The sequence below is a fragment of the Dysidea avara genome, chromosome 7, assembly GCF_963678975.1.
Source record: "Dysidea avara chromosome 7, odDysAvar1.4, whole genome shotgun sequence".
In the NCBI taxonomy this organism is placed as follows: domain Eukaryota; kingdom Metazoa; phylum Porifera; class Demospongiae; order Dictyoceratida; family Dysideidae; genus Dysidea; species Dysidea avara.
In genome coordinates this window covers 30,425,227-30,452,429 of record NC_089278.1, presented here as the reverse complement: position 1 = coordinate 30,452,429, position 27,203 = coordinate 30,425,227, and the positions used below count along the sequence as shown (strand labels likewise).

Below are 27,203 nucleotides of genomic sequence, written 5' to 3'. Positions count from 1 at the left end.
TTGCACATTGTCTAACAACGCAATCATGTCACGTGATAAGGTGGTAGTTTCACACGTGACAGCTTACGGCTGTGGACACAAAGTAATATAATATGTAATATTATTACAGTTACTTTATTTTACGGGTAATATGTAACTGTAACTAAATAGTTCTGTTGCAAGTAATATGTAATATGTAACTAGTTACTTTTACAAAGTAACTTTCCCAACACTGGTAATAATAAATACTTCGAAAGAAATCCATCCCTCCTGAGTGTGGCACCTAACTAGACATTGGATGGCCTGCAGTAATATATCAAATTTCAGTATAGGTTGGGTAATCCAAAGGGTGCAATACTCAGACTTTTAGTGCTGGTCTCTGTAAAGTTCTAGTAATAACAATAAAACACATGTATGGTACGATTAGGAATATATTAATGTGGAAGCTATAATAGCTGTTAAGTTCCTCATAACTAACTTACGTAGTAGTAAAATTCTAACAACAACTATGAGGCTTCTGTGTTGATCCTATTCATGTTCACTTCATTTCCCAATACATTCGGTACCACTATATAAAGCTATAATGCATGTCATTACACAGAAAGCCAAAATTACTGACTGTCACAAGCTGCAGATAACATGTAGATTGTAATGGAGTGATGGAGCAGCCATCTACTAAGTTTGCATGGTCTTGAAGATCATATTTATAATACAGTATATGATATATGCAGCTTATTCCCTTACATGTAGTGGAAGAAATTATTGTATTATGTTCCCCTATGAAGATGCTGGATGACTGAAGAATAGCCATATAACTTAGTACTATATAGTTAAGTATGTATACTGGTGCAACCATATAAGTAGTAATATGAAGATATAAACGAATATTCATAATAGCTAATCCACATAAAACTTTGTAAGGATATGAACATGAATAAATTGTATTGAAGGGCTGTTATGTAACTCACAATGAACTATTTCACTCACACCATACACACACACACACACACACACACACACACACACACACACACACACACACACACACACACACACACACACACACACACACACACACACACACACACACACACACACACACACACACACACACACACACACACACACACACACACACACACACACAACACACAAAGCCTCCGGCAGCCATGCAAAACATAGCTATTGCCGCCCAGTGAACCAGCACTGGGATGCCTGTGCACCACGCAGGCACTTGAGCCTTGCGCAGGCAAATCCTCCTGGGGCAGGGCTAGTAACCCGCAGGAGGACTGTTCAGGTCTCATGGAGAGGTTGCGGAACCTAAAGTTCCACAACGACCCCAACACCATTAAGCGAGACAAGGACAGTTTGGCATTTGCTTCCCCAGTTTACACCAGGTACCCATTGATGTTACAGTTGGGTGGGCTGCTTCCCCAGATGACACCAGGCTACCAGGTCCCCATTTAAACAGCTGGGTACACACACACACACACACACACACACACACACACACACACACACACACACACACACACACACACACACACACACACACACACACACACACACACACACACACACACACACACACACACACACACACAATAATTGACGCGACATATGGATGTACTGTGTGATATGACAGCTATCCCAAACAGCACCCATGTATAGGATCATGCACCAGTGTAGGGGTATAATCTATGTGACCATTGTTATGGTTCATCACAGAATTAGATGGTGATTAATTAACACTGTACATTGTTTTACTGTATAAGGAGGATCACATTACAGCCCTCATAAAGGACTGATAACTGTGGGATGCCACATAGCTCATGCCTCAAATTACAGTCTTAAAATTTTTGGAGTGCATGCAGGAAGGGTATACATCATGTGTTGTATGATTCATCATTTCTGCAGGTGAATGAGTCATGCATGCATAAGATATACATCCTGAGCATAATAAATACACACATAACAATATTAACATTGCATGTTATACAAAATAAAACAATTAAACCTTGGACATCATGCGTGAGCACTGTAGACATCATGATTGCATGCACATACCTGGAATAATTATGGGGGTATATACATTGAGGTTCATTACACAATTTGTATCCATAATTGTATTGTTATACTATACAAGGTAAGTCACGTTATTACGTTTACACATTGTCACTTCACTGTGGTTCTTGCACTCCACGATGCATATAGCACACCTGCTAGAAAATATCTTTTCATCAAATGTCCAAGACACAATAGTTATGACCAACCCAAAATTTCACCCTTTGAAGCCATAAAAGTGTATCGTTGGTTGCATCTCTTCACCAACTTGTACTGGGACAAAACTAAGCATGTCAGTTCATGACACCTTTATAATGTCAGCAATAATCATATGGTTGCTTAAAATGTTATTTCACATAAGAAAGAAATATCCATTTTTCAGGGCTCAGCTCAACTTTTACATACCATAGCTTGTGAATGTTCCCCAAGGCTACTAGCTAGTATACATGTAATGCTACATATGATGAAAAGCATTTAACTGCATATATGGCAATTGTAAACTGGTATCTATACACCTATATATAGCTATACCTATATTGGTATTAGGGATGCCACGATAGTCGTGACATACAACATGTCATGACATAAAGCTTCATGATATGATATGACATAGGCTTCTTTATGTCGTGACATAAATATCTCCTAATAATGCACACTTTCCCATCATTTTGATCAAATTTGATACAATAAATATGAGAAAAATTAACAAATAAGTATGAGCAATGTTGGTTGTTGATGTCATAATTAATATTACTGATGTTTAAGTTGATATTTTTGCATGTTTAAATCAAAATAACTATACAGTTTCATAAATAACAGTTTCAGTTGCGAAACGTTAATTATGTCGTGACATATGACATGTCGTGACATAAACCTCTATGACATGTGATATAAAAATTTCTATGTCGTGGCATCCCTAATTGGTATATATATATATATATATATATATACTGCATGCATGCATGCTAAAGATCATCACAATTTTGCATCACTGCATAAAAAAAGACACCAGTATGTGTGGCATAGTCATCTTATTGTAGCCATGAAGCATGCGTAAATTCATTATAGCTGATTGCTATAATATAATACAAGTAACAACAATTGCATAATAATTCCAATTAAGCTGTGATAAATAAATAATATTCATTACATTCAATTTCAGCACATGTATGCAATGGGGATATATACCAAGGTATCAAACATGCTAATAAAGATCAGTCATAGCTTTAGTAGTGCTTTACAGTGTATAACTACTCAGCACAAAGAATATAATTTGATACACTCTGTAGCTATAAATAAAATTTTATGCATACAAATCACAAAACACTCAACCAGTATTATACAAATAGTTGCATGTGAAATTATGAACTGACTTGACTCACAAAATGTCTCTAGACCGCTATTATAGCATTCATGCTTTAATGCTACACTACTAAGGCATGGCTTGCTCTGGAACTATTCCACCTTTGGCATATATCAACTTCATTGCCATATATTAGTATCAGTTGCATGGTACGTATTACTGATGCCACGCAGTGGATGTCTGGCCGTAGCATGACGTAACTTTAATAAGTATAAAAAGGGACTTTCGTAACTCCTCCTTATCAACATAAACACAATGTCTTGCAGAACTGTTAGTGCCCCAGAAATGGCCGCTGCATCATTGGACAACGCGGGTGTTCTGAAAAGTCCAGCGAAGGGTGTCACGCCCCTTGACGGCTACCGCGAAGAAATAACTTGCCCGTATTGTCGACTGTCCGCTAACGATTTGTTGAAGATGATGGACTGCGAACCAGCCATCTGTTGCCCCTACTGTCCATGGGATGACATTGACGATATTCCTAGTAAAGTGGAGATGGAGGACGATAATCTAGTAACTCTATCAACGCCAGAAAACCACCATGCTTCGCGTCATCTTGACGTGTTTTGTCCAAATAAGAACTTCGGGTGCTCCTGGAGTGGTAGCCTTGCAAACGTTTATAAACACACCAACTTTGAATGCCAGTATAAGCGTGCCTCGCTGAATTTAGATGATGACAGCAATTCAGTGCATTCCAGTGGGTCGTATGACGCAGATGAAGACGAAGTAGTTGTAGCACCGATGATTATTATGATGAGTGAGTTTGCACAAAAGAAGATGAACAATGAACAGTGGTACTCTCCTGTTTTCTGTACACATGAACAAGGATATCAGTTCAGGTTGAGAGTGGATGCCAATGGATGGTGCAGTGGTGATGCTGTAGCAGTAGTGGTCTCCCTAGTGAAGGGTGATCACGATGATGAACTCGAGTGGCCATTTCAAGGAGTAATTACAGTACAGATTTTAAACCACATCACAAATTCAGCACACTCAACGGTAAAGGAGTTCGTATTCAAAGATGGTGGATATGAATGTCAACGAGTTATAGATGAGACAGAACCAGAATTTGGTTGTTGGTGTGACAGATTCATCACACACAGTGCACTAGAATATAACCCAGTAAACAGAAGCCAGTACCTCAAAAATGACTGTTTATATTTTCTTGTAACTTACACACCACTCAGATAGTAATATGCAACCTTTTTAAATGTATGCACTTCAGAACAGAATTTTTTTAACCCTTTGTAATGTCAAATCAACACCTGAAAATTACTATTAAATTGTGTTAATTTATTAAATCACCATATAGTGAAATAATGAAGAGCCAGTTAATAATAGGAGAGGTACATGTGCTCATTGTGGTACAGACTGCCACACCTCATGTTATAGTATTGCTAAATATGGTGTAGCATTTTTTTGTTATCAATTTGTACTAACTTTCAAGATTGATGGCTGAGTACCATACAAATAATTATGAGCTCTTGATACCGTGTGTACCTAACCTCTCAATATAGCCATGTATGTATGTGTGGTTGTTTAGGTGTAGTGAAAAGTTACCAACAATTGTTTATTTAGAAAACAACGAAACTAGGAGGGATATTTCATTCATAGAATCCAATAACACATAGCACTACAGTCATGAATGGTGTTATTGCTTCATGAAAGTACCCATGGAAACTGGAGTTATAGTTTCTAATGCACTTATTAAAACTTTTTCTGTATTACAAACCATGCATTTGTACGGTATAGGGCATGTTCGAAGGGTCCTATATAGAATTTTCATCTTGAACTGCTGACAGGTTTTTCTTAAACTATGTAATATTTTGATATTTAATATTACAGCTACTTCCTATGGATTCAGTTGCATTTCTGGTAAGATTTAACAGTGAAACACCACTGGAGAGTGATTACCACTGGAGATTACCAAGTAGGAACTTGGCATGCTCCAAAGTGTAAGCCAAAGTCTGGATCAACACCAGTATAACCTGCCTCAATCGGATCACCTTATAAGCATTATTATTCAGTGGTTGCCATACAAGACAACCAAAATAAAATTCACTTCATTATTGGATGTGATGATCATGGTTGTGACACTCAGTATACCTCATGGTTGCTCAGAAACAAGTTACATAGCACGTAGTTGAAAGCTTGGTAGAAGTGAGAAGAAAAAATGTTGTACATACTTGGACAATATCAAATTACAATGTGACATGTGATGCAGTCATGTCAAAGTTCAGCATAGTTGCTTGTCACCATAGTGCACTGTGTGTGATGAATATGTCGTACCAACCCCATTGCGTGTACAATAGGTATTGTGAAAACAGATCGCAATTTCAGTTGACATATGAGCTCTTATTCTGTTACAAGACATACACTAACTACATTCAGAATCGTACAGTCACACATAGCAGAAAACATATTAATGTTGTATACAATAATATAAAGACATTTTTTTATTTAAACATAATATATACATTTAGTGAAATGAAATCTTTGGAGAAAAGAATTGACTATTGCTTGACTGTGCAACAATAGAGCTGCAGAGAAATAAATAAATTATTGAGGAAAAAATTAAGTTTCTTCTTCATCACTTTCTTCATCTGGCTCAGCTAGCCACACTAACCACTGATTGACCTGTGTGATAGCAAACATTACAGGTTGACTTCATAATTAAGTCTATAAAGATAATTAAAACATTTAAAAAAAAAAAATCAGTACAACGTAGTATTAACTGGACTTGTTTATCCGAACCTGTTGCCTTGTTCATAACTATGGATAAGTAACTTCAATAGTGTATGCATGCATACACACAGTTACTTATAGTATGTTCACGTTGAGCTGAATCCTGAAAAAACAGCTACAAATTAAAAGTGGATTTTTTCTCAACAGAGTTAACATTTCAGCCAACCAGATGATTATTGGTAACAGCAAAGGTGTCAACAACGGACACGTATGGTTTGGCTCCAATACATCGGGAAGGGCTGTAATGGACACTGTACTTATATGGCTTCCCAATAGGAAATGTATTGTGAAAATTTTGATTGGCCGTAAATATTATGTCAAACATTTGAACAAAAAGATTTTGAAATATTTTTAGCGGGTCAAGCAGTACTACAAATGAGCCAAATTTCAAGATCGTGTGTAACTGCATCCATGAGTTATGAAATGTTTTTGAGGATTCATCTCACCGTGAACATACTGTAATCCACTATAGCTGTATATACCTTAATGATACTAATGGTCAATAGTATATATACAGCATTTTGCATTTCAACACAAGTAGGTGCTACCCCACTGTATACTCTATAGGAGGTTTGGCCTGTGGCCATCAACAAATAATCAGTGGTTACCATGGCAATGCCAACTGGCAATCAATCAACCAAACCATCAACAAATTAATTAATTACATGCCAGTGCTTTTGAATGGATGCTTTCCAGCTGGTATATACATGCAGCACTTCAGACTGTTTGGTCAATGAGAAAAGTTGGAGGTCTGGATAAACGAGGTCCATACTATCTGTGTGCAAGATGACTACATGGTACACACTCAAAGTTATACAATGTTACATATTTCAGAAATGATAATATGTATGGTGTATATATCAATAACACAGTTTGTAACCAGCATCAGTTTGCTGTACACCAGATGTCAGATGAAACAATAGCAGGGACAGTATGGCAAAAGTAAGGGATGATGTGTGAAGATTGTCCCTGTAGTGAGAATGCCACAGAGATTTGTGCAATCGGAGACTGGGAATGGAGACAGTTTACTTATCAGGTTGTAACAGGTAAGTTATAGCCTTCTGAGGGTAATGATATTTGTTTCATCTGTTATACATTACACATTGTTTTGTAACATGTAACAGTAGTAATGTAAGTGTAAAAAACCAATGAGCATTTGGTTTGCTTGTTTCAGATCTGGCAAATTCATGGGGGGGAGGGGGGGAAGCAACTGTTCCAAGCCACGCCAATCATTGGTTCATTGTCAATTGGTGAGTTGATATTCACACATCAACATCAACAGAGTAATTTGCATTTAATAACAATATCTGAACACCCTGCAAAGACACTTTACATCGTTTAACAGTGCAATTGCTTGTTGAAATTGTTTTTGTATTTGTAACTGAATATTTGCTGGAACAAGTCATCATCATAAAAAAAAATGCACGACTGAAATATCTCATATTAATCAATCATGTAACGTTCTCATGTACGCTTTCGTTGTTATTGAGAACATTAAGTTTCACTCATTTACTCAATTTGTGGCTGTCCTTGATTATCAAAAATATAATAATTTGTGAAACAGGATTCTCAACAAAGTTGGTTAAACTTTGATCAGATAAGAAATCCTGACAAACTGTCGAAACTATGTCAGTCATTACTCCAATGAAAACCACAAAACAACCAATCACACTATTTACCTGAAAAAGAGCTTTCCCTTTTCCAGGAAAATTATGAGATATATCTTCTTTCCACTTCAGGAAAGCATCTTCTTCAATCACATCCAGATCATACCAGTGGGAGAACATTCGGAGAAGCAGTCCTACATGGAAATAACAATCCTATAAATTTGTGGTGTGTGATTTTTTCGTAGAAACAACGTAAAAACTGAAGTGCCTACAGGACACTAAAATGTCCCAATACGGACACCACTGGTGATAATGGTGTTCATTTTGGGACATTTTGGTGTCCAAAGGACTCTTTAGTTTTTAGAGTGAATAGAGTTGGCAAACTGCTTGGTAATGATATTTATTAGCTAGTTGGTATATCCAGAAGTGTTTAGTAGCTACTTAAATTATGAAGAACTGTAGTTTGAATAGAAACTCTGGAACCAAAAATTCCTCAATCCAGTCACTACAGAAAATAAGGTGATAAGCATAATAGCCAAGATGTACATACTCAAGTATGAAATAAAGCTATATGCTGTCCATGTAGAGATGTTTCTTGTACTGTTCTTTGTTTGCAACACTGTGTAACGGGAATAGTATAGCTGAAAACAAAGCAAAACAAGTACACAAAAATTGGAATTTTCAGTTATGATCTTACTCTAGTTGAAAATTCCAATTTTTTTGTGTACATGTTAGTCAACTTTTTTTTGTAAAATAAAATTATTATGACTAGTGAACCCATGCATACCGCATCAAAAGAAAGAAATGGTACTGTGCGCCCCAGCTACCAATTATCATCTGAAAAGTGAAGTATCCATTATGCTTCGTTGTCAGCTATGTCCAACCTGTTAAACAGCATTACGAATTAAGAACTGTTCGAAAAGTACCTCTGCAATCAAAGCAGCCACTATGAAAAATATGGATGATTTCTGTTATGAAGGAAAGCCATCACATGCTACTACCAAATCGACATCTTTTGCTGTTAGCAAAGACAAATGGGACACAAACGAGAACAATGGTAAGTCCATGAAGAATTGCATTGTACATACTGTGGTATGCCAAAAGGCACGTGTCTGGTTGAAGTGACATTGAACAGTGAAAACATCAAGCCTGTAGCCTTAGCTGTTATCAAGTTACGCTTGTCTGAAGGCATCAGTCAGTTATTCAGTTTTAGTCACTAGAAAATTCCGTTAAATCTATTTTAAAAGTTTGTTGAAAGTGACAGGTTGATCTGAAGGCTTGTTTGGGCTAACCAATACTGCTTCTTCATCGTTGTCAGGGAAAAGTGAGGCAGGTTTTTGGGCGAGGTTGTTTTTCATGGGCCATGCCCAAACTTTTGTGGTTCCTACTATCATACTGTATGATGACCAACTCCGTCCCTTTCTGTTACGTAATTGATTGTTGGGGTGTGCGTTAGGGCTGAGCGATATTATCGTTTTAACGATATATCGCGATATTTTGAAAGTATCGATATCGTGATATTTTTGTTATTAACTATCGTGATACCATGCCTGTACATTATTGTCATTGAAAAATCCATTTGTTATGCAGTAGTTGACTAAGAATCCTTGTAAGTCATAACCTGGTTACCCCTGCAGAGAGGTGTGAACACCATAACATAACCTCAAAGTATGTGTTACAATAACTGTTACTGTAAACAAGGATGATAGTGGCTAGTTAGATGCTACCTTTAAAGACTTTCTGCAGGAATACTGAGCAATACACTGTGTAGCACCAGCTATGATTGACTTATTTGTGAGTATCGTGAACTATTCAGTATCGTGAATACTGGCTTTTGTATCGATCGTGATACTAAAATGGCAGTATCGCTCAGCTCTAGTGTGCGTTCTAATCCAAAATTACTTCTACTAAACAGCCCTATAAAATTATTAACAGCTACCTTGAACAAGATGAAATTCCATTGGATACATTTTTGTAAAATGTTTCTGTCTAGTACAAGTTGGTATGTAATTATGTGGCAACAAATAACATATGTTGTTGGTTAGCACTTGTCACATGTAAAAATTCTTCATGTACATATGCACAACTTGTGAATTCTTACCCTTAGGAAATTGATGTTTATGACAGAACAACTGTGTGGCATATATGGCACTGATCTACAGAAGGAGATACAACATGTCTGCTTTATTTGCAATCACTTACACGTCTCATAAGTAAGTACCATATAAACTCTATAATCCTCTGTGCTATGTCAGGAGCCACAGAGCAGCACAAAACTAACAAGTTCAACTATGGTAATTATTATGGTGAAATCATTACATATAAAAACTAGAGTGATAGTTTCATGGACTCCCAGTTCAATGTACATGTAGCATATATCTGTTATGTTGTATGCAAGACATGTAGTTCATAGTATGAGTGGTGACCATCACAACATAATATCATTATCAGTGATTTTTCTAGAACTTCAATTTGGATTGAAGCAAAATAGGGTTTTATGATATGGAGAGAAGGCATTTGCATAATAATGCGTAGTTTGGAGCCTGTGGAATGCCCCCCTCCCAGAAAAATCTTGTGCAACACGCCATAATGAGATTGAATCTGGTAACACTTTAACCCATTTTAAAAGATGTAACTGATGATATTTGAGACTTTACTGGCAAGAAGCAGACATTTTTAAAAGGGACAAGGTCAGTTGCCCCTTCCTATCTACCTGATTACAGTGGTACAAAGTTTAGTTTACACAAAACATACATTCAGTATCATGCTATTGATTGCATCATATTATACTATACCTGCAGTGGAATACTGTCATGGACAAACTTCTGCACGAGCACCTAGACAATGATACATGGACAACATTACCATCATGCAGACAGACACATACGCGCACGCATGCACACATATTTAAAAAAAAAACAAGGCACTGGTTTTTAAAAAAAACTGTCACGATTTACTGGCATGTGAAAATCATGTTCACCAATATAAACTTTCAATTAGTAATGTTGTACTTCTGTAGCTAACACTGTTTGAAAATTTACACAAAACATCATTACCAGTGTAGTGGAAAACATCAACAAATGAGCAGTTACCAAGACTATACCACTGGTGCATTACATTACATTACTGAGTAATTTTGATATTTTGTCGACGGTATGTTTGATATTGCAGTACAACTATATTATCGGTATGCCTTAGCTAGATGCCAAAATCATAGATCTCTACTACTACATTCAGATACAAAAGCAAATTTTTTATTGAAGACAGAACTATGTTGGCAAGCTGTCTGCAGTATATTATTGAACATCAGTCCATATCCTACACTGTTTCATATAAATAGTGAAGCTACGCATAAAGACCCGTTTTCTAAATCCAAGGAATTGCGGTGTTAAGAAATTAGATGGTATCAAATACAGATACTGTGGTTTAACTAAATAATTGGTATATTGCTCAGCACTACACTACATCCATACTTACATATCTACACAGTTTAACTAGCAGTACATTGTGAAACCCAATATTCTGACAAATTATTACCATGAAAGTGCCACATGATAAATTGTTAAACTACTCATATATCACTTCCTACAAGTCAGTGTCTTGCACACTCAGCATATAAACCAAAATAGGTTAGTGATCTTATCCAAATGTGCATATCAAGTTCTCACCATACAACACTACTATATATTCTGGACAGTTTATTGTGATTCACTAGAATAACTAACTGTAATATCATACACTGCTCTCTATATGATTGTTGTAAAGCATGCAATGTGATCCCTGACTAATGGAATTTTATAAGCTAGTAGCGATCATTTGACTGAACAAGGGAGACTACCTGACAAGCAATCACTATAATTTATTGCTAATCCAGGAGCTAAAGTGGGATTGAAATTACACATCAGGTGATGGTCTAGTTTAGTAGCTATAGAGATAATTTATTGTTACACGAATGAAAAATCATGTGCAGTGTTGAGTATTTCAGTGCGTTTTATTCTGGAATTGATAATTCCATATGATGTTTGATAGGACCTGCTACATCAGGTTTCTTCAGTGCAACCTAATGTGATAGAATTATAGCTGTAGTGATTAGAAGTATAGAGTTCATTATGTATATAAATATTTGCGTGATTGTAAATAGGGCTAAAATGAATATACGGAATATTCTAATCCGAACTCTATTCGAAATTCATTCGTGATATATTGAAAATTCGAAAACTCATAATTAGAAACTTGTCATAGAAAAAAATGGTGGAACCATGTGCAGTGACCTCAGTTGACACATCTGACACTGCAACTGTATCAGATACTACTAGTGGTCCTGGTGCTAGGTACAGTGTCCTTGCAAAGACCACTTCGGTCACCGGTCTGGAAGCATTTTAGGCGCGAGAGAAAAGGCTGTTTGTCTTTTGTGCAACAAAACAATGGCATACAATGGAGGGACTACATCAAATTTAAAGCAATATTTAGATTGACTTCACAAGTCAAATATTCAAGTAGAGGAAGACAATTCACAGCCAACTGCTAAGCAGCTATCTATTACTTAACTTGCTATGAAGGGAAGACCAAGAAACACTAGTGGTCTCAGTGTGGCATGGACTGTCGATATGTAGAAAGAAGTTACCCGTATATTAGTTAAGTGGGCATGGAAAGACATGCGACCTATCTCTATCATCCATGATGATGGTTTAAAAGAGCTTCTGAGCTTTCTAGTGCCCAGCTATAAACCTCCTTCTGCTAACCCACTCAAGTTCATTGATTAGAAAGGATGGTAAAGCAGCAATTACAGCCAAACTTCAAGGCAGCACCATGGCCCTTACTACAGATATATGTAGAGCAACCCAATCATTTGCTACAACCACTGCTCATTTCATAAATAAAAACTGGAATCTTACTTCTTGTGTGCTTGAAACAACACATTTTCCTGGACACCACACGGCAGTCTCTATTTCAGAAAAGCTTCAAGAAACTTTGATGTGTTACAAGGTGGATATGGACAGTGTGTCAGCTGTTGTTCACGATGAAGCATCTAATGCCGTTTCAGCTGGTGAGTGCATGATTTAACAAATGAAAGCGTTCTGGTAGCATTTTAGGGGAAATTATAATTGATAATTTTGATTTTATGATTTACTATTATTATTACACATTCAAATCATATAGCTTTTGTTGTCCACAATTCAACTATCTTTATCAACATAATTATTAAGTATATACAGGTAAAATTTTGTGGTATGTTGCTCAGTGGGAGAGTATTGTGTGTGCTGTTCATAGCTTACAAAATGCTATTAAACATGCTGTGGACAATCAAAGCATGCAAAGATTGCTTGCTAAATGTCATCATCATTTCAAGCATTCTGCTTTAGCTACAGATGGGCTTATGAGAAAGCAAAAACCTCTCGGTTTCAGATACTGCGTGTAACACATCCAAGAAACACCAACTAGATGGAATAGCACTTTCTACATGTTCCAAAGGCTTGTGTTATTGAAGCAACCGATCTGCTTGTATTTAGAAGATACAATGATCGTAGATCATATGATCTCACTGACAATCAGTGGGCTATAGTGAAGGCTATTTTAAACCTTTTGGAATCAGTAGATCAAGTGACGACCACATTGTCTGGAGAGAAGTATTCCACTCTTTTGTGGTGCTTGCCATTAATGTTCGGCTTACATAAAGCTGCTGAGCCCTGATGACAATGATAGTCCAACAGTGAGGAGAATCAAAACAAATCCGACTGAACAGTTGGATAGACGCTTCAATTTGACAAACCTTGAAATAGATTCCCCTGTAGTATTAGCTGCAGCACTGGGTCCATGATTCTGTAAGCTGGCCTTTCTTTCTACTGAAGAGCGACTAGAACTGAAGAGTGTTTTGATGGACAAAGTTGTTGACTGTGACAGTGCTGTATTTTCTGCTGGTACAGCACAAGCGAGTGGGCCATCTGCTAAGAAGCAAAAGAGTGTCTTAGATCATTTACTTGGTGATGATGAGGAAGTGGAATCAACTGTAACTATGTCAGATGAAGTTGATGCATACTTTGAGGAGTGGGCCATCAGTCGTAAAGAAAATTCACTTGCTTGTTGGAAAAGTAATAGTAGTCGATTTCCTCGCCTTTCCAATTTGGCAAAAAAGTTTTAGGCAATACCAGCAACCTCCACACCCTCTGAGAGGGTTTTCTCAGTTGCAGAACGGTGTGCACTTACACCAGAAATGGTAGATGCTTTGGTGTTTCTTAACAAGAATTCCTATTAGTTGGGTCTAACTGAAGAGGAGCCACCAGCTCCACAAGCATAGTTATGTCTGTTGCCAAAAGAGAATGAGATGATTGAGATCAGTGACAATGAAGATGATATGGATGATGTGATTGCTGTTGAATCAGGAGATGACGAAACTGATGAGAGCGATACTTCAAGCCAGCAGATAACTTGCTGACATTTCCATTTCAGGATTTTCCAATGTTCCTAAACATAGTATGGTGTTGATTATATTGTAGCTACATGACAAAGACATTGTTTTACAATATTTTGTAATGACAAAGTACAGAAATAACAAATTGTGTACAAAAGCTTACAAATTACATTACTTGTAAAAGTACAGAATATTGGATTGTTAGTTTGCTTGCAAATTGGTTCGGGTAGTAGGAAAAGGCGGATACGGTCGGATGCGGACACGGACATTTTCAAAAATCACTTTTACATTTATATAACAGTTATTTTTCATACCTAACGCTGTTTTTACAGCAGTCTTCGCTTCCAGACCCAGACACCGATCTTGTCATAGCGCTTATCCATTTATAAGCGCACGTGCGAAGGACTAGACCAGCATTCCACAGCATGCCGAAGACCATAATTATAGTTTTGTACACATGCTCTAACATCTAATATAGTCGTAGAGATTAGCTTGTATGCCCCATGCAACTTAGCTTAGCAGGCCAAATCCACAATCTTACACCTTTTAGTATAAGGCACAGGCATTTATAGCAAGTGTTGAGGGTTTCAAGGACCTGGCCTATGAGATTAGGTTGGGACTAGGGCTGAGCGATACTGCCATTTTAGTATCACGATCGATACTAAAGCCACTATTCACGATACTGAATAGTTCATGATACTTACAAATAAGTCAATCATAGCTGGTGCCACATAATGTATTGCTCAGCATTCCTGCAGGAAGTCCTTATAGGTGATAGCAAACTAGCCACTATCATCCTTGTTTACAGTAACAGTTATTGTAACACATGCTTTGAGGTTGTTATGGTGTTCACACCTCTCTGCAGGGGAAACCAGATGGGTGGACTTTATCATTTATAAGGATTCTTAGCCTAGTACTGCATAACAAATGGTTTTTAATGACAGTAATGTACAGGCATGGTATCACGATAGTAATAACAAAATATCGCGATATTGATACTTTCAAAATATCGCGATATATCGCTAAAACGGTAGTATCGCTCAGCCCTAGTTGGGACATGCTAGATTAATCTATATGACTCTGAATTAGATTTCTAGAGCACGTATACAACACTATATGGTCTTTAGAGTGTTAGTGTATCCTTCGCACATGCGCTTATATATGGATAAGTGCTATGACAAGATTGACGCTTGGGTGTGGAAGCGAATACTGCTGTAAAAACAACGTTAGGTATGAAAAATAACTGTTTTGTAACTGTAAAAGTGCATTTTAAAATTATCCATGTCCATGTCCGTGTCCGACTGTATCTGCCTTTTCCAACTACCCAATTGGTTTGTTTGTTTTTCTTTAGAATATTGGTTTTAGCTCTAATTGTAAAATACATGCTAATAATTTCAAACAAATTGATCATGTGATGTTTAATAGGACTAGTTAATTTTGTACTTGTTCAGGACACTTTCGACTCTACAGATCAAATATGGAATATACATTGTACTCATGCTAGTGTGGGCTCACTCAGGCTCACCCCAATAAAAGATGGCTCCAAAACATATGTAGTTTTAATCACACAAATGCCAACTAGTGGCATTAGTCAAATTTCTTGCCCCAGGTAGAGTGCACTTAATTAGTGAATAAGCTGTTGTTTATGTGGTTTATTGATTTTTAGAATTTGCACATATACTGTGAATCACCGTTTGTTAATCATGTCACTTAGATTAGCAAAGCAACACTTCAATGGCTTTGTGTTGAGATAATCAGAGTGACTCTCGAACCATGCCTACCACAGTTGTATATAGTAAGAAGATTGGTTACAGGTCAACATGTATCATTTTCCATGTATACGGTTGTGTAGTGAGCAGAACATAGTCTACATCAGTTGTGCATGTTTTATCATACAATTATATAGTCCTATGTTGGCTCCATTCTTTCCTTTAACGAAGTTTACTAACGATGGACTAGGCTATGAAAACGTGAACAAGGCATTAAGAAAAAAAATTCCTTACTCTTGTACTTTCACCATGCTTGCTTGTAAACAGCTTAGATTTTCATTAAATTGATTAAGTATTGTTTTGATGGCATAATTTATAACATCCTGAAATTCTTGAAAACCATTGTCATGTCAATTGATAAAAAAATACTACGTAGCTGAATGATTACTAAAAGCTGCTGTATGAAACCTTTTCAAGACCTTTCCTGCAAATAAAATCAATAAAGCATGGCTTCTAGCACAGGAAATTCAAGTGTGATCTTACTAAAATGTGCATATTGTGTTCTCAACTACGTAACACTGCGTACCAATTGACACTTGCCTAATATGTTTCACTGGTATTCACAGTATTCTGATAGAAAGCTCTCCATATGAACAAACACTCTAAATGTGTACCATGATTTCTGACTTATAGCAGCAACATATGAACACATGCATCAGCAATTTACAAACATACAATAAAATCCATTGGACCTACATACGTATCTATCATGGTCATTTAGTATACTAACTTTTAAATTTATTCCAGAAATTTTTAATACACGATGAGTTTAATGTGCATTGTAAACAGTTTTCCTTCCTAAGTAAAACCATTCATGCTCACATGGGTGTGGACAGACACACAGAACAGGAAATCTAGTGGGCTTAGTCAATAGTTTACTTGTGTGTACATTATCATACTGACCGACATCACTTCCTCAACAGATAAAAGCTATACATGTGCACAAGCTCTTTTAAAAGGAAGATCAACAATTGTATTTTGATTTCTTATTTCACTGAGTGGGCAAGACACTGACTGGTATTATCATGTGGCACTTTCATGGTAATAATTTGTCAGAATATTGGGTTTCACAATGTACTGCTACTTAAACTGTGTAGGTATGTACAGAATATTGGGTTTCACAATGTACTGCTACTTAAGGTATGTAAGTATGGATGTAGTGTAGTGCTAAACAATATACCAATTATTTAGTTAAACTGCAGTATCTGTTTATTTGATACTGTCTACTTTCTTTATACCACGATATCGTGGATTTAGTTTGATTAGGAATAAGAAGTAGTGAACGGTCACACGGCCCCTACACTTGCAGATATACTAGTGGCCCATAATGTAGTCTTGCACTGTTAACAAAAGAAAAAGGGACACAAATAGTGCTGAAAGGAATAATTGGATATTTGAACTCTTTGGTTGGCATCACTGTATTTGATTCACTATCACACTAGTCGAATACTCTTCAGCACATTTTAGATGAATGTATATTAAAATAGTGGCATACTTTAATAGAAAAAAGAGCTCAAGCTTTACTCCCCAACAAAGGTATGAGCTTTAGTAATCCAAACTATTCACTTATCTGAACGCTTTCACTATTGCTTGAGACACATTGAGGTTTGGATAACCAAGGGTCTACTGCACTACCTGTATGACACTGTAAAGGAAGTTTCAAGTGCTACTAATTGATAGGTTTTACTTATTGTATATGTAAAAATTTCGAGGTATGTAATTTTCGCGGATCAACGAAGTTCAAGATTTTCGTGGTTTTATTTTCGAGGATCAGTCATTTTTCACTGAGGTTGTCTAATAGAAAGCATAGAGCTAACCTTAACAATTGTTAATTTTCGAGGATGAAAATTTCGCGGAAAGTGAAGCATCCGCGAAAATTATATCCTTCAAAAATTTGTACGCATACAATAATTCTACATCCATTGCTATGTATGTATTGTATTAACAAGAGATTTTACCTTAAATGTGCCAATTAACTTTTCCTCATCTTCTAAAGCTTGCCTGCTTGGTACTTGGTCAATAGATAAGTCTTCTCTTAGCCAGGTGGAGCTGCTAACATGCTCTAATATGCTGTGAATATAATATGAACATGGGTAACCTATTGTACTTTAATGACCTACTGAACTATACTATGAGATTTGTCCTTATTCCTCTAGACAATTTACTGACCTCTATATTTTATTAGAAATTCTATACCCCTGAAAGCCCAGATATTTATCTATGTAAGTTTCATACAATTGTATTTTTGTCTTTGAACATCGTAAGATCACTAGTTATTAGCACTGGTTAAACTTCAGGTTTCATGTACCTCAATTCCTATACGCCCTTTCATTGTCCACCTCTCACTCAAATAATGCACACAAGCATGAAGAATGCACACAGAAAAACTGTAACTACAAATTTAAAAAAACCTCATACATTTTGAAATTTAGTGGTCCTCACTTTATAAAAACTAAACTTATAAAGAACCTTAACCTAAATAGAGTAGCATTCTGGCTATACTGTACCAACCTTAGGTACCTCATAGTATGTACAGTTCAACCATATACCTGCCATCGAATTTATGAAACTAAATTCTACAATGTGTTTTGTAAAGTTTGGGTCACTATATTTTTTGCTAATTTATGTTATTTGTATTTAGTGCAAAGAAATCAATTTTGATAGGGACATGTACTCACCAAGTAGTTAAAACCATTACAAAATCTGATGTTGAGTAAAAGGATGAGTCAACGTTTGTCTAAAGCACACAAAAATGACATGTGTTATGTTGTTAAAGGAACTAGGCTTACTTTTATCCATTTGTAGATCGGAGGAGCAGTTTTCTCTTGTTTGAGTCTAGCAGTTAACTCCTTTTCAATCCTCCGCAATGGATATAGAAATTCAAGATTCTAGTACAATGGTACAAGATATACCTTTACATTAATTTTCCATATTCCTAAAATGATTGCTGTAATTCCTACACCCGTCCTTGTGTACCAAGTTAATATGGATTAACAAGATGTCTAATGTCTGCCCTCACATAATAAAAATATTTCACAATAAACTACGTATACTGTGATACACCTAAAAGCATCACCTTCACACTAATTAAAATTAATACTAGCATTATTTTACGCAAGCATATTTTAGTCACCCGTTGTTACTAGCAGGACATTGGAACAGGATTTACATAGTTTCACAAAATAGAACTTCAAAGTAAAACTCATAGCTTGTCAATAATAACAAAAACAACAGAAACTTTCAGTTGGGTAATGAAATATAATATATAAGAAATAATTAACCTGGTTGTATATATATACACCCACTCACTTTGTAATGAGTTTCTAATAGCTCCACGATGGTGTGGTGACCATGTATTGATGCTGTATACAACAATTCATCAGGATAAATACAAATTGATAACATCCTACATACATAGGTACCACATTGTCTTGAATTATGGCCTGGGAATTTAATGATTCTTTCAAGCAACTTTTTTTTCTTCTAAATGAGACTGGCAGTGTTTATATACAAGACTATATACAAGACTACCAATCATGAGTCAACTTAGTTGTATTCTTGTTGATGTATTCCTCAGCTTATAACACAGATTCAAGGTTGCCATGCAATGGCTCTCATTTTGTTGTTGTTAATCCTTGTCATTTGTGGCACTGTACAAAATTGGCTGCACTAGACATTTATTTGAGACCCAGAATTTATTCCAAACCAGGCGTTTACTTCTGTTTTTAGGCTCCATACCCTACCAGCGACTAAATGAGACCAGATGTTTATACAGGACAGGCTATGATTCGAGGCAATATGGTAGGGTCAAATTCTTGACACACTTTATCAAACACTTCCAAACAACTTATGCACGAACACAATTTTAAGACTAATTGCTTCAAATACAAAACATGACACCTTGACGACCAATACAGTTTATACAAATGCCCATATATGTTAAAACTGCTTAAATCACAACAGGTTTCTGATAAAAAGACACTTTAAAATGCTTCCAAGTCCTTACATGTACACATGTAGTTCCCATGTATGTACTGTATCATTAAGCCCCATAATAAAGGTTAACTATGTACACACTACAACACATGGTGTGTGCATATGGATGCAGGAATAGCTGGCATGCTATCAATAATACCATATAGGGCTGTCAAGTATAGTGAAGGATTAACAATATGGGGAGGCTTCAACCATGAGGATTAATCCACATGTATTTTATGTCGGTTGAGCTTGCGAATTAGACAGAAAATAATCTCCCACCGTAATACATTGCGCATGTGTGTTAGTGCACGTGATTCATGTGTGAGTATTTATATAGCTAAAGTGTGAACGCATGTTCATTCTAGGCTGACAGGTGCGACAGTGTTGGCTGCTAGTACCTGTTCTAGTAATAAGTATATAAGTTGTTAATTTACTAGGCGGCTATTCACGAGCCACAATATTACCTCCGAAGGATGGATGACTCCCAGAAGCTGGATTTACTTCTTAAGTCCGTGGACTCGATGAAGGCGGCCCACACCCAGATTCAGGACGATATGAAGGCGGCCCACGCGCAGATCCAGCAGGATATGAACGCCAAGTTTGAGCGCCTCGAGAAGGAGGTAGCGGACGGCCAAGAGGAGACAGCCCACCTTATCGTCCGGAAGATCCAGCAGAAGGAGCCCGAACCGACCTTTCGTCGAAAAGGGAATGAGCGTCAGTTCGCCTTCAATCAGTCGGTGAACAACGCCATCAAGTCAGCTGCCTCGATGTTGGACAAGCTGAAGCCGGAGCAACCCCAGGCAGCGTCCGTTCTTAAGAACGCAAGAGAGCAGCTGCAAGAAGGTGTGCACGCCATTGCGGCACAGCAAAAGCTTATTCGCCTTGCGGATAGCTCAGACTGCGGCTGGGGTGCGGTGGAAGAGTACTTAAAGGAAGAGATTGCCACCGACGAGAAGGATGCCAAGAAATGGTCTGACGCAGAGAAGCGTACAATGGAGCAGAGACGGCGACTAAAGAGGACAGTTAGTGAGAGGGAGTCGCCGCCTCAGCCTGTGAGTCAGGGTTTTGCTGGCCCCTTTCCAGTAGTAGGCACAGGCCCTGCCTGTGGTATGCCACCACCCCCTGTATTTGGGCCGCCACCGCACCCCCAGCCTCCCATGTTCATGAAGCCAACTGGGCCACCAGGACCACCAGCAAGAGTGCCAGGTCCATGTTTCCACTGCCTACAGATGGGACACCTGAGGGCTCAATGTCCAGCCAGGTTCAGGGGTGGTAGACCGTATCCTTTGGTGAATAGTAATGATTGTTATGCTGAATGTCAGTGGGGTACACCTTATGGTGTGAGCATTGTACTACCTACAAGTCAGGGTATTGTGAGTACAGTGGGTCATTGTGAGGGTGTCAATAATGTATGCAATGCTAAGAGTGCTTTTGTTGTGAGTAAGGTGGGTCACACTAAGGGTGTTGAGGATGTATGCAATGCTAATAGTGCTTATGTAGTAAGTACAGTAGAAAATGCTAATGTATGCAATGCTAATAGTAATTTTGTTGTGAATAAAGTGGGTCATACTAAGAGTGTTGATGATGTATGCAATGCTAATAGTGCTTATGCAGTAACTACAGTGGATAATGCTAATGGTGTTGATAATGTATGCAATGCTAATAGTGCTTATGCTGTTAGTGTAGTGGGTAATACCAATGGCCTCAATACTGTTTTCAATGCTAAGGGTAAGGGGGATGTATACAAGGTTAGCAGTAACCAATCTGCTACTGATTGTGCCCACACTTTGGAAACTGTGGATGATGAGTTCAGAGTGAGTGTAGTATCACAGCCCATAGTCCAGCCAGGTGGGCCCAGGATGCAGGTGGGTTCCCTAAGTAATGACACTCATGATGGTGACGAGGGTTTACGAAAGAGCAATACCATGGTGGAGGTCACAGAAGGTGACATGGTGGGCCCCACACGTTTTTGGGAGCTAGAACAGAACTCGGAACAAATAGTCGATGTGCAAGGTAGGCTTAAAGGCTCGATAGAATTCTGGAGAACAATGTTGAATGCCTCCAATCCAGTGATTGAGTGCATTGAGGAGGGGTATAAGCTCCCTCTCCTTTCTCTGCCACCGCCATTCATAGCTAAGAACCAGAAGTCGGCTACCAATAACCCAAGCTTTGTCACTGAGGCAGTTGCAGAATTGCTACGGAACCGCTGCATCCAAACAGTCACACAGAAACCTCACATATGTAGCCCACTCTCAGTAGTGTCCAACAGCTCTGGTAAGTTGAGACTAGTCCTGAACCTGCGTTATCTTAACCAATTTCTGCTGAAGGCTAAATTTAAGTACGAAGATCTAAGGGTGGCTATGTCAATGTTTCAACAAGGGGGCTATATGTTTTCTTTTGACTTCAAATCGGGGTACCACCACGTAGATATCCATAGGCAACACTGGAAATTTCTGGGGTTTTCCTGGGGTCAGGGCAGGAAACAGCAATTTTATGTCTTTTGTGTGTTACCTTTTGGATTAGCCACTGCATGCTACCTATTCACCAAATTGTTGAGACCTCTGGTTCGGCACTGGAGGGCCCAAGGCTTGCGGGCAGTTGTCTATTTAGATGATGGGATAGTGGCAGTAAGTGGAAAAAAGGAGGCACAGATTGCTAGTGTACTAGTCCAGGAGGACCTTAGTAGAGCAGGTTTTGTCACAAACCATACAAAGTGTAATTGGACACCATCCCAACAGTGCGCCTGGCTTGGCTTTGAGCTGGACCTGGAGCAAGGCAAGATAACAGTCCCACAGGCAAAAATTAATGCACTGCAAGCCTTACTTAAAGATGCAATAGGCAAGTGCTCCCTCCCTGCTAAGGCCCTAGCTAGTATTACAGGTAAGATAATTTCTATGTCCCCAGGGTTGGGTCCAGTGACCAGGTTAATGACCAGGGGACTGTACACCTTATTGAACACACGCATGTCATGGCTACAGTACCTGCCACTATCCGACCATGTAAGAGGGGAACTCGGGTTCTGGTATAACGAAATTGAAAAGTTCAATGGGCATAATATATGGATGGGGCCCTCAGCAGTAAGGGTTGTGTTCACTGATGCTAGTGACTCTGGTTATGCAGGTTACACAGTGCAACACGGGTGTCACATAGCACAGGGTACATGGCTGCCAGATGAATCCAAAAGGAGCTCCACATGGCGTGAGCTAAGAGCAGTTAGACTAGTGCTGGAAGCCCTTGCAGCTAAGTTGGCTAATGAGCGGGTTAGGTGGTTCACTGATAATCAGAATGTAGTACGTATACTGTCAGTAGGGAGTAAGAAACCTGACCTGCAGAATGAAGCACTTGCTATATTTTCGACTTCGCTAGCACATTGCGTCCACGTTGAGCCAGAGTGGATACCAAGGCGGGATAACGAGGTCGCTGATTACCTCAGTCGGCTTGTTGACTATGATGATTGGAGCCTGGATCATGTTTCCTTCATGGAATTGGACAGAGTGTGGGGCCCTCACACAGTTGATCGCTTTGCAAGCTATTACAATACACAGCTGCCACGTTTTAATTCTAGGTTTTGGAACCCAGGCACAGAGGATGTGGATGCTTTCACTTGCGACTGGCAAATGGACAACAACTGGCTTTGTCCGCCTGTAAACTTGGTGCCACGTGTTATCAGGCACCTGTTGAAGTGCAAGGCAGCAGCAACTCTGATATTGCCAGAATGGCCATCAGCGCCGTTCTGGCCTATGTTATTCCCAGAAGGAGGCAAACCAGCCAGCTTCATTGCAGAAACCCGTACCCTGACACCAGCTACCTTCACTATAATTCCTGGAAGAAGAGGCTCCAGCTTGTTTGTAGGTTACCCCAACACTAACTTGTTGGCACTGCGCATACCATAGTGGTGGGTCAGTAACTGTACAGCTAGGATTTGCTAGCCAGCCATTGTAGACTGTTAAGGTATGATAAATGTAATAGGGACATATTTATGTAAACTATGCATGTGCTATTATCAGTTTTGGAGGTAAAAAATAAATAAATAAATAAATAAAATAAATAAATTAAAAAAAATAATAATAAATAAAAATTAATTAAATAAATAAAAAGATTTCAGCCCAGATGTAGGGGAGGTCAAGTGTTTTTTTAATGCTTAATGTGATGTACCAGTCTAGGTGCTGGGGTAGTCAAGTGTTTTAATGTACCAGCCCAGGTGCTGGGATAGTCAAGTGTTTTAGTGTACCAGCCCAGGTGCTGGGGTAGTCAAGTGTTCCTAATGTTTAATGTACCAGTCTAGGTGCTGGGGTAGTCAAGTGTTTTAATGTACCAGCCCAGGTGCTGGGGTAGTCAAGTGTTTTTAATGTACCAGCCTAGGTGCTGGGGTAGTCAAGTGTTTTAGTGTACCAGCCCAGGTGCTGGGGTAGTCAAGTGTTTTAAGGTACCAGCCCAGGTGCTGGGGTAGTCAAGTGTGTTAATGTACCAGTCTAGGTGCTGGGGTAGTCAAGTGTTTTAGTGTACCAGCCCAGGTGCTGGGGTAGTCAAGTGTTTTTAATGTTTAATGTACCAGTCTAGGTGCTGGGGTAGTCAAGTAATTTAAGGTTTAATGTACGCTGAGGTAGTCAGGTGTTTTAATGTTTAATGGACCAGCCCAGGTGCTGGGGTAGTCAAGTGTTTTAATGTTTAATGTGCTAGCTTAGCTGCTAGTTTTACATAGAATGTTATACTTTATAATTACGGAAACATAGTTATCAGACTCTTAGTAAGCATGAATGATAAGGCAATGGGATTCAAGGTCACCTATGCATGGAGATATTGTATCACATGTTGTGTTATTACCACAGATGTCCAGACGACAGGGACCTGGCTCACGCTGAAGGACCTTGAGGACCCTGAGCTGGCTAGGCTTGCTTCGCAGCTACCATCCACAGTGCTCAAGAGCAGAGCAGACTCATCCGCCAAGAAATACCTAGGAGCCTTTCAACGGTGGCGCTATTGGGCTTCAACTCATAACCTGCCAGTATTTCCAGCTAAGGAGCAGCACATTGCCTTGTATCTGCAGAGTATTGCCAACCGCCTTGAATCCAAATCAGCTGCAGAAGAAGCTGTCAATGCGATCAACTGGGCTCACACACTAGCAGGGCTAGAATCTCCAGCGAATGCAACATTTGTACAAGCTACACTGCAAGGAATAAGGAGATTGTGTTGCAAGCCTGTGCGGAAGAAGAAGCCTGTGACTGTAGACATGCTGGCTGACATGGTTGAGAACATGAACTCTCATCCAACTCTGGCAAACATGAGGATCACTACCCTGAGCCTGCTGGCTTTCGCAGGTTTTCTCAGGTTTGATGAGGTCATTCACATTAGGGCTAGTGATGTCACTATTGCTGAGGGAATGGCCAAACTCCAGATCCCACGTAGCAAGACTGATCAACTCAGGCAAGGAAGTGAAGTATTAATTGCCAGGACAGGGATGCCGACCTGCCCAGTAGGAATGTTGGAGCGGTACATGGCTAAGGTCGAGTTGGACACCACAAGTGAGCTCTTCCTGTTTAGAGGGATTACCAGAACCAGTGGTGGTGAGAGACTAAGAGGTACAGGTCCGCTCAGTTATACAACCGTGAGAGAGCAGTTTAGGGGCAAGATGTTGGAACTGGGCTACCCTGTTTCAGGATATGGTCTGCACAGTCTCAGGGCAGGTGGTGCTTCCGCTGCAGCCCAGGCAGGGGTCCCAGACAGATTGTTCCGCCAGCATGGAAGGTGGAGATCAGAGACAGCTAAAGATGGCTACATTGAGGACTCTGTGGAGAACCGCCTGACAGTGTCCAAGAGTATAGGGATATAACAGTATCTTTATTAAGGGGATACCTGTGGTGGTGTTTATGGAGGGGTAACATATGGTGCTTAGCTGCAGAGTGTGAACCAACACTAGGCCTTCTTTGTTACTCTAATTGTTTGTTAAATTAAATGAACTAGTAGCCGCGCCTGCAGCTGCACACCAGTATGTGTTTGTGTGAGTATCTCGGGTATGAGGAGGGAGATGTATTTTATGTCGGTTGAGCTTGCGAATTAGACAGAAAATAATCTCCCACCGTAATACATTGCGCATGTGTGTTAGTGCACGTGATTCATGTGTGAGTATTTATATAGCTAAAGTGTGAACGCATGTTCATTCTAGGCTGACAGGTGCGACAGTGTTGGCTGGCCCACCCCCCCTCCCAGTTGTGTCTGGTGTATATCCTTAACAGATTTAGATAATGGTGAAGATTTTGCTGCTAACTCTGGACTTTTCGCACACAGCACGCATTGTATTTAATAGGGTGGATACGCTTGGTTTTTTTCGGTTAGGGGCAGCCAAAATTAAAAAAAAAAAAAAAAAAAAGCCCCTATCGGTTTTTTCCCTTAGGCTCACTTGGGCACAGTGGGTCTTAAATTAATTGCACTGCGTAGGCCCCCACCCTGGTTAGGCACAAGTAGGGAGTTTTTTAAGTTAATATGTGTAGTTAGTGTTTATAACATTATTTTAAGTTTTGTAATTAGTGTATGTAGTGTTTGTTAAATTAAATGAACTAGTAGCCGCGCCTGCAGCTGCACACCTAATTGTTTGTTAAATTAAATGAACTAGTAGCCGCGCCTGCAGCTGCACACCAGTATGTGTTTGTGTGAGTATCTCGGGTATGAGGAGGGAGATTCCATATTCAACAGCTGGCCTGTAGGGTATCATAAAAGTGTTCTATTATATGGTTTCTATCTCCAGTGAAGGGTGATAACAAGATTAGGTGTATAGCTGTAGTAACCTAGATACCAGGTAAGTTATGTACATGCTGAGTCACTTTATTAGCTCTTCAAGACTGATATAATTGTGAGTAGACTTTGAACTACTAATAGTCTTTTTAGTAAGGTCATAACTTTATGACGTATTTCTAACAGGACTCAATAATTTCCAATATCTGTGTTTCCTTGCCAATAAACAATCCTAAGAGTTTGATACTGAAATTTGATTGGCTGAAAATGTTGTCTCTACATTCTATAGTGATGTCCTATGGAGACCACGTTCTGAGGCGATACAGATACAAAACACGGCAATTGTAACAATGGCAACAGGTGGGTGTTTAAATGGATAGTAACAGCCATACTGAATAAGCAGAAGGTGTATAATGGACTCGTTTCAACTAAATTAATGCTACATCAAGCAGCTGTCAAGATACAACAAGAAGTTGTAGTCTAAATTAGTCAGACTTTGAAACAGCAATTTAGTAACCCTCAGGCCCTGTAGTCGTGCCCTCGCTGCACTCTGGCACCACAACACA

General features: G+C 38.8%; 2 protein-coding genes across 3 annotated transcripts in view; one reads left to right on the top strand and one right to left on the bottom strand.

The window, feature by feature from the left end:
- The first annotated feature begins 3,661 nt into the window (after positions 1-3,661).
- LOC136261161 (uncharacterized) lies at positions 3,662-4,591 on the top strand. Its single transcript, XM_066055133.1, has one exon. It carries the CDS (start codon positions 3,662-3,664, stop codon positions 4,589-4,591), a length of 930 nt encoding a protein of 309 aa, XP_065911205.1.
- Positions 4,592-5,734: 1,143 nt separating this feature from the next.
- Positions 5,735-27,203, bottom strand: part of LOC136261051 (eukaryotic translation initiation factor 4 gamma 2-like) — a 46,561-nt gene continuing 25,092 nt past the window's right edge. For both annotated transcript variants that reach the window (XM_066055016.1, XM_066055017.1), the window contains 8 exons: positions 19,240-19,292; positions 18,720-18,818; positions 18,609-18,667; positions 17,889-18,000; positions 10,548-10,589; positions 9,854-9,908; positions 7,825-7,946; positions 5,735-6,037 (listed from right to left, as the gene is read on the bottom strand). In XM_066055016.1, the coding sequence (XP_065911088.1) occupies positions 5,975-6,037; positions 7,825-7,946; positions 9,854-9,908; positions 10,548-10,589; positions 17,889-18,000; positions 18,609-18,667; positions 18,720-18,818; positions 19,240-19,292 (605 nt within the window). In that variant the 3' untranslated portion in view covers positions 5,735-5,974. The remainder of the gene's footprint in view (positions 6,038-7,824; positions 7,947-9,853; positions 9,909-10,547; positions 10,590-17,888; positions 18,001-18,608; positions 18,668-18,719; positions 18,819-19,239; positions 19,293-27,203) is intronic.